Here is an 8,429-nt window from a genome sequence, read left to right as displayed (position 1 = left end):
TGACAGTGTGTGCATCCGTGTTAGTACTTGGTTTATGCTATGATTATGATCTCTTGTAGATTATGAAGTTAACTATTGCTATGATGGTATTGATGTGATCTATTCCTCCTACATAGTGTGAAGGTGACAGTGTGCATACTATGTTAGTACTTGGTTTAGTCGAATTGATCTTTCATGCACTCTAAGGTTATTTAAATATGAACATTGAATTGTGGAGCTTGTTAACTCCGGCATTGAGGGTTCGTGTAATCCTACGCAATGTGTTCATCATCCAACAAGAGTGTAGAGTATGCATTTATCTATTACGTTATGTGATCAATGTTGAGAGTGTCCACTAGCGAAAGTCTAATCCCTAGGCCTTGTTCCTAAATATCGCTATCGCTGCTTGTTTACTTGTTTCATTGCGTTACTACTCGCTGCAATACTACCACCATCAACTACACGCCTGACAAGCTACTTTTCCGGCACCGTTGCTACTGCTCATACTTATTCATACCACCTGTATTTCACTATCTCTTCGCCGAACTAGTACACCTATTAGGTGTGTTGGGGACACAAGAGACTTCTTGCTTTGTGGTTGCAGGGTTGCATGAGAGGGATATCTTTGACCTCTTCCTCCCTGAGTTCGATAAACCTTGGGTGATCCACTTAAGGGAAAGTTGCTGCTGTTCTACAAACCTCTGCTCTTGGAGGCCCAACAATGTCTACAAGAATAGAAGCTCCCGTAGACATCAACGGCGTGGTGATGGTGGTGGTGAAGATCTCTGGTAGGGCTTCACCATAAGTAGTGCGGGAGAGAGAGAGAAAGGAGGGAGTAGCTACGTTTTAGGAGAGGGGGCACTTGGGGCGCCGGCCTGGGAGCCCCTTGGTGGTGCGGCTGGATTGGTGTGTTCAGCCCCCTCCCTCTCCTCCTCTATATATATAGGTGGAAAACCTAGGGTTCCCCCAAAAACCACTTTGGAGTCCAACTCCTAAACTTACTAAAATTAGAAACCTAGAGTGAAAGGGATTTCTCCCTTTCCTTCTAGTTTGGCCGACCAACTAGGTGGAGTCCACCATGGACTCCACCTTCCCACTTGGTGGGTTGTCTAGGGTTGGTGGAGTCCCTCCCGGACTCTACCTACCATAGTGATTTATTCCGGATGATTCTAGAATCTTCTACAACCTTCCATGAATGCACCAGACTATTCCCAAACTTGGAATGTGACTTCCTATATATGAATCTTATTCTTCGGACCATTTCAGAATTCCTCGTGATGTCCTGGATCCTATCCGAGACTCCGGACAATATTCGAGCTTCATTCCATATTCCATATCTACTTAAAACGACATCGAACCTTAAGAGTGTCACCCTACGGTCCGTGAACTATGCAGACATGATCGAGACTTTTCTCCGATCAATAACTAATAGTGGGACCTGGAGATCCATAATAGCTCCCACATATTCAACGATGACTCCGTGATTGAAAAAACCATTTACATACGATACTGATTCCCTTTGTCTCGCGATATTTTACTTATCTGAAGTTTGATCGTTGGTATCTCTATACCTAATTGAAACTCGTTACCGATAAGTACTCTTTACTCGTACCGTGATATGACATCCCTTGTGAGCCAGTCACATGCTTGCAAGCTAGTTGGATGACATTCCACAGAGAGGGACCAGAGTATATCTATCCGTCATTTGGATGGATAAATCCCACTATTGATCCACGTGCTTCAACCTATACTTTTCAAACACTTAATGCCACCTTTATAACTACCCATTTAAGAAGTAGTGTTTGATGTCATCAAAGCATCCATCCGGTGTAGGTGATTAACATGATCTCATGGTAAAAATATTAGGTTACTATGTATCTTAAAGCTTGAAGCAGAACGAACTTAATTACTTGATCATATGCTACGCTTACTATGGGTGCATGTCCATCACATCATTCACCTAATGATATAATCTTGTTATTAATAACATCCAAGGTCATGATCAGGAAACAATGATCATCTATTAATTAAAAAGCTAGTTTAACAAGAGGCTTACTAGAGACTCTTTTATGTTTACAAAACACACAAGTATTAATGTTCCCGGTTAATACAATTATAGCATGGATGTAAACATTTATCATGAACACTAAAATATAACAATAAACACTTTTATTATTGTCTCTTGGGTATATCTCCAACAAACATTAATAGGCATCATTCCTAATTTTTGTTAATAAATCTTTAACGCATTAAACGAGGCAAAGATGTCTAGCAGAGTCCTTATTTGTTCCAACTGAGTTTCACAGGTTGACATTACCAAAATGGTGTTATTGGTAATATGGGCATGATTTTACTATCGAGGGGGTCTTTCATCAGCTGATATAACATGGCTTATTTTGTTTATTTGACAACTGACTAGTAGTAGCAACATCTTCTTTATCAAGACTCATTATTGAGAAAGTTGGACACAGTCTCAAAGTCTTTACAACAAAAATAGGATCAGCGGGCCATTTGAGATTTCCAAAGATGTATGTACTGACACCGTTTATAATTATTTTGGGTTCTAGGATTGGTAAGGTCAAGGTCAAACTTTGTATGTTTAACTAATATTTATGAAACGTTATTAATATATACAATATTAAATCTATTATATTAGAATCGTTTTAAAACATTTTTTGTATTATATATATTTGTATTATGAATATTTATATTTTTCTTACGGTATCTTTTTGTTAAACTTTGCATTTTTTGACTAACAAACCTAAAACACGAAAAAATAAAACCAGAGGGAGTAGTTTACGCAAACCATATTTGTTTTTGCTTCAACTCAGTGTTCTCCTCGGCACCTACACTCGGGAGCATACAGATCGACATCCAAACTTGAGGAAAATGTCGTGCATACACTAGTACACTACCAACAACCGGAGCTATACAAGATACGTATATACAAACGCTCGCAGGTGCATATCCTCCTACAGCTCTCACTCCCTACACATCCATCCCTTCAACGTTCTCCTTGACCACCAGGACGTCGTCCATCTCCTTGCCCAAGCTACCATCCTCCTCCCCAGCGGGCGCCACCACCGCCGACGTGCTGGCCTTGTACTCGTGCCTCCTCGCGATCAGCACGAACGCCGCGAAGTTGACCACCCCAAGCACGGCCAGCATCCAGTAGAACAGGTCGAGCCTCCCCGTGTCGAGGTTGTTCTGTATCCAGGTGCCCCGCGTCACGTGGTGGACGAGGAACACGAGGAAGCTGCTCAGGAAGAACCCCATTGACAGCGTCACCAGGAAGAGCCCCGTGCTCATGGACTTCATCCGCTCCGGCGCCTCGCGGATGAAGAACTCCAGCTGCCCCACGTACGCGAACGCCTCGCCGGCGCCCACCAGGAAGAACTGCGGCACCAGCCAGAACGCGCTGATGGCGACCCCGTTCAAGGAGGCGTCGCGCCGCATCTTCTCGACCAGCGCGGAGACGGCCATGGCGACGATCGCGAAGACGAGGCCCGTGCCGACGCGCTGGAGCGAGGTGAGCCCCTGCGGGCGCCGGGTAAGACGGCTGGCGAGCGGCACCAAGAGGCGCTCGTTGAGGGAGGTGAACAGGAGGATGGAGAGGAAGAGGAAGACGGAGAGGGAGCCGGCCGGGACGACGAAGCCGGCGCTTAGGCGACGGCCCATGCGGGTCGCCTGCTCCACAGAGAACGTGGTCATCTGGGAGTATACTGTCCAGAACAGGATGCAGGTGGACCAGATGGGCAGCAGATTCAACACCATCTTAACCTCCTCTACCTCCGTTACTGTTGAGGCCATTGACGCCTGCTCTTTTGTTTTGGTCGGAGATGCTGCCAGGTCGACTTGATCCACGACTGCGGCTTTGTCCAGGCACCTGCATTCGCATCATACAAGTTAATCACTCACGTTCATTGATGCGCATCAAAACATGATACTACATGCATGACTCGTCAAAAAAACAAGAGAACATGGATAAATTGCGGATAAAGTTTATATATCGGAGCCGTGGTGCTAAATGGTAATTTGGCAAACTAAATATCAATCGGCTTAGAGCATGTCTAACAGACTCCCTATTTTATTTGCCCCGTAAAACGCGAGTAGAGGACCCTGTATTCACTTTCCACCGGGCGAAAACTCGTCCGAGCTAGCAGATCCCGTATCCCCACCCAGTAAAACAGAATCCTACGGAATATTCTGTTTCCAGCGGCGGCGCGCAGGTGGCTATGGCGGCGGCGCGGGGGAAAACGGGTGGGAATTCTGAAATGTCCGCGCGACATAGATGAAATGGGATGGGGGGTTTGCCCTGTATTTCCTCTCCCGCCCCGCACAAGTAGGGGGCCAGAAGCCACCCCCCTAGCCGAAACTGTAAAAAACCGACGCGGGGGCCTGTTTTACGGGGTCTGCTAGACGTCGGGTAGAGCCATACCCCTTATTTCGGTGGTTATTTTACGGAGTTGGCCCTTTTAGGGAGTCTGTTAGACATGCTCTTAGGAGTTCGCTCTGACTATATAGTTTATGTTCATGCATTTGTAATCCCAAATTATATGGAGCGAATCGTTAGAAATTTATTGAGTCTAGTAGAGTGAATGCAATTTTTTTTCGTTTACCACGTGGCAAAGTTGTCCAGTCCCACACAAAATGTTGGTTGGCAACTTCCAAATCATTGTAATTCGTAGTGACCAACTGTTTGAGGTACGAATGCTCTGAGCTTTGCGGGGTGACGCAAGTCATGTATGCATTGTGGCATCACCTAATGCAATTTCTAATGCGTGCGTGTGACTCGCCAATCGGTGTTATTGCTCACTTGTCGTTACTCCTACTATCTCTGTTAGGGATTATTATACCTCTCGAAATTTAAGCTCAACTTTAACTATAAATTTAACATATTAAATATAAATTATATGCTACATAAATTATTATTAGATTCATATTTAAAATAAGTTTACAACAGTATAATTTTAATACTAACAAATATATTATGTATTATAAATTAATTCGATGGTTAAAGTTGGGTTTAAATTTTGAGAAGCATTATAATCCTTAACGGTTGTAGTAGCTAGATAGCGACCACTAATCCTGAATGTGAGAACAGTTCATTCTGCAGCCCGGCCCCTATCTGTTTAACGTTAGTTTTCAGCAACTTCTAAAGATCACTTGGAGATTTGGTAGCTCGGGAGTCTGATCACCTCACGCTTTATTTCCTTCTCTGCAATGATTTGCTTTTGCGTATTGTGTCGCATGCTGGCAGCAATGAAAGGAACTGAGGAGCAGTGATGTGGGTTGTCGTTTTTGCTAGCTTCTCTTGCTCGTACGTCCATCTCAGCGTCAACATGACACACGGAGACAAGTGTCACGATGGTAGTGAGAGGAGAAGTAAAGTCCTAGCTGTCCGGGAGCGAACGGTGCTGACCCATAGCCCATGCTAACCATGGAAATTTTATGTGGCTGAGACCCAAAACAAGATAGAACAGAGGAATTAATTTTCTACTACCATTTTCTTTACTTCGAACGAAATAATGCCCTATTTTCGAAACAAAATGAGGACGGAAACAACGAACGCTCGAGCAGCCACATGCATATGATCCTACTCCTACAGTAGTACTGGTACTGGATAGTGGCACATGTTGGCAGCATCTTGCCACGTAAAATGGCCTGTCCACTATTATTGTCCTGTTGCATCTATGAGATATGTACCAGTAGATATATTGTGAATTTGTGATGCATCGACCCAACCATGCATAAGTATGATCGAAAAAGAGATTTTCTCCAAGGTACGGTGGATGCAAAGTTATCTTTACCTATAGCTTTTTGGAAGACCTCTGGCTACAGCTAGGCTATCTATAGGCTAAATACCGTAAATAGCCGGCTATAGCCATATTTAGACCCTAATTTAGCTTCCTGAACTTATATTCTCTTCTCATTTTAATTTTCTATTTTTTTGAATTTTTATTTAATCTAATTTGAAAAAAATTGCGAGTTGAATGGTTGAATGAGTTGTAGCTGGAATCAGGTTAAAGTCATAGCTTTCCTTTTTGGGGGGCAAATTATAACTAAAGTTTCATCTAATTCGTACAAAAAAAACCCGCTAAATAGATTAGGCCGCTGTAGCTTTTCTTGTTGGTGAAAATATTGCGGTTAAATGCAATATCTTGTAGATGGCATTATTACCTGAGCCTGTCAGTGTAGGGCACCTTGGTGGCGTAGAACCCGTTGAGCTCACCGGCATCGGCTGGGTGCGGCAGCTTGCGCTTCTTCCAAGCCGTCCACAGCACCCTCCCAATCACCGTGAGCGGGCTCCCCTCGGGACGCCGGTACCGGTACTTGGACGTCCCGGCCACGAGCACGACGACGCCGAGGACCATGGAGGCGGCCGACACGCCGTAGCCCCAGCCGCGGCCGACGTTGTCCTGCATGTAGACCAGCACGGTGACGGCGAAGAGGGATCCCAGGCTGATGCAGAAGTAGAAGCGGTTGAAGAAGAAGACCATGGCCCGCTCCTCCCGCGGGTTCCGCCCGTCGAACTGGTCCGACCCGAACCCGGACACGTTCGCCTTGAGCCCGCCCGCACCCGCCGCGATGGTGTACAGCGCCGCGTACAGAAGCGCCAGCTGCCCGCCGCTCGCCGGCACGCACTCGTGCGCCTGCGCGCCCCGCGGGTCCCCGCACGGCGGCGGCCGCATGCTCGGCAGGAACGTGTCCACCGTCAGAAGGCTCACGCCCTGTTAATTTTTGAGGAATCAGTTAACTATTTGACGAGGCAATGCAGACGGTGCTAGTTGATTGTATACACGCGCGTAGTTGGTAGCTTACTATGGCGGCGATGGTGGCGGAGATGGCGATGGTGAGGTAGCGGCCGAGCTTGGCGTCGGCGAGGAAGCCGCCGACGAGGGCGAGGAGGTTGAGGGTGCCCATGAAGTTGGTGACGACGTTGGCGGACTTGGCGTTGGAGAGGTGCAGGGAGCCGACGAGGTACGTCACCAGGTTCATGGAGATGCCCATCACGCACACGCGCTCCGCGAGCTCCGTCCCCAGGATGAGCCCGGCTCCGAGCCATCCCCCGGTCTTGGACTTGTCCACCGGGTTGCCGCGGAAGTCGACGGCGTCGTCGGCGTTGCTGTAGCCGCCATGGCCACCGGCAGAAACCTGCATGTTTTCAGCACATAGCACAACGAACCATGAGCTAGCAGCCTGGCATCTCATCCCATCGCCATGCAAATAAGCATGCTTTTGCGAAACATGAGCATGTGCACAGGATGCATCAGAGCATGTGGCCATGCGGTTGTTTGGGCACCTACCATTGCTGGCGCTGTTGTAAGCTCTAGCGAGCTGCTGCCTGCTGCTCGTGTAGACAATGACCCGATTAGCTAGCTAGGGAGCGAGGAGGAGAGGACCGTCTGTCTTGTGAGTCAGGCTCTGAGAGCTGAGAGGACGAGTGGAGGGATGCTTTATAGCAGTGCTCGATCGGGGGTCGAGAGGTTGATCTTGAGTTTCGCTGGTTGCTTTTCTGGATTAACTCCCTTTTACTTCCGTTTCTGGCCGGGTATGCTGTCGTGGAATGAACAAGCGGCAGTGAGGCGGGCAGAGCTTGGAGAATGTATATGCCGGCCACGGCTTTGGCCTAGCACGGACAAGTATACGATGACCTGGCAGATTTTGTGATCTGTGCAGGATGGCTTGGCAAATCTGGGTGAAGCACGGAATGATTGGCCCAAGGCTGCAACTAGGGATCCTCTATGCGAGCAGAAAGACAATTAGCCTGCAACTAGGGATCCTCTTAGAAAAAAAAACTAGAGGAAAATATGGCATAGCCTACCATGAGCGTGATTTTCTGTCCTTGTTCGACGACAAGATCTCTTTCCCCATGTTAGTGGCGATTTTAGTGATGCTGTCGTTAGATTATGTTTCTCTATGTATGGTCAGTCACATTTTGTTTCGCTGTATCGATTTTAGACTTCTTCTCATGACTACCGAAGGAGGATTGTTCCCATAATATTTGTCCCGGTTGCTACGTCCTTAACTGTGGTGATTTATTCTCTCGTATCTTCACTGGCGTTGATCAAACTGTTCGGTCCCTTGAATATTGGTGCTAGTACTCTTGTCGATGTTGGTTGATTAATATGTTGATCGTATTGTACGTGCATGTAGCATTGGTATTGCGGCTCAAAATTATGTGAAAGCCATTATTGGTATTTACAAGTGTGTGGTTTGACCTATATATCATTTTTCTAGGGCTGCCTTCAGAAAAATACAAGTATTGAAAGAAAATAGAGTTTGGAGATCACGAAAATTTGCTTGTTTCATTCAGACTTTATTTTATAATCGCTGGACTTCATGTATCTCTACCATGTACTATTTTCTCTGCATCGATTGATGCATACAACATTTATAAATAAAATCCAGAGAAGCCCGCCAAAAATAGCTATACAAAAAGTAAAAAA

The 8,429-nt window shown here is 46.3% G+C and overlaps 1 protein-coding gene across 2 annotated transcripts; it reads right to left on the bottom strand.

The window, feature by feature from the left end:
* Window positions 1–2,774: 2,774 nt before the first annotated feature.
* On the bottom strand, window positions 2,775–7,542 carry LOC124692767 (protein NRT1/ PTR FAMILY 6.4-like). Of its 2 annotated transcripts, XM_047226200.1 has the most exons (4): window positions 7,287–7,542; window positions 6,802–7,134; window positions 6,160–6,710; window positions 2,775–3,865 (listed from the first exon to the last, which is right to left on the bottom strand). In XM_047226200.1, exons 1-4 carry the CDS (start codon window positions 7,287–7,289, stop codon window positions 2,968–2,970), a joined length of 1,785 nt encoding a protein of 594 aa, XP_047082156.1. In that variant the 5' UTR covers window positions 7,290–7,542; the 3' UTR covers window positions 2,775–2,967. The 2 variants fall into 2 exon arrangements, with proteins under 2 accessions (XP_047082156.1, XP_047082155.1); XM_047226199.1 differs by lacking the exon at window positions 7,287–7,542 and having other exon boundaries at window positions 6,802–7,140.
* Between the last annotated feature and the right edge of the window lie 887 nt (window positions 7,543–8,429).

The sequence above is a fragment of the Lolium rigidum genome, chromosome 2 (genome assembly GCF_022539505.1).
Source record: "Lolium rigidum isolate FL_2022 chromosome 2, APGP_CSIRO_Lrig_0.1, whole genome shotgun sequence".
Lineage (NCBI taxonomy): Eukaryota > Viridiplantae > Streptophyta > Magnoliopsida > Poales > Poaceae > Lolium > Lolium rigidum.
The sequence above is the reverse complement of the archived record's forward strand: the minus strand, read 5'-3'. Positions and strand labels throughout refer to the sequence as shown.

Bases quoted from the DNA above. Each gene is read 5' to 3' on its own strand.
- LOC124692767 (XM_047226199.1), bottom strand. From the start codon at position 7,140: ATGCAGGTTTCTGCCGGTGGCCATGGCGGCTACAGCAACGCCGACGAC. The intron at 6,711-6,801 runs GTAAGCTACCAA...AAAAATTAACAG, and splicing joins CCGCCACCATCGCCGCCATA to GGCGTGAGCCTTCTGACGGT. The intron at 3,866-6,159 runs GTAATAATGCCA...ATGCGAATGCAG, and splicing joins CCCTACACTGACAGGCTCAG to GTGCCTGGACAAAGCCGCAG.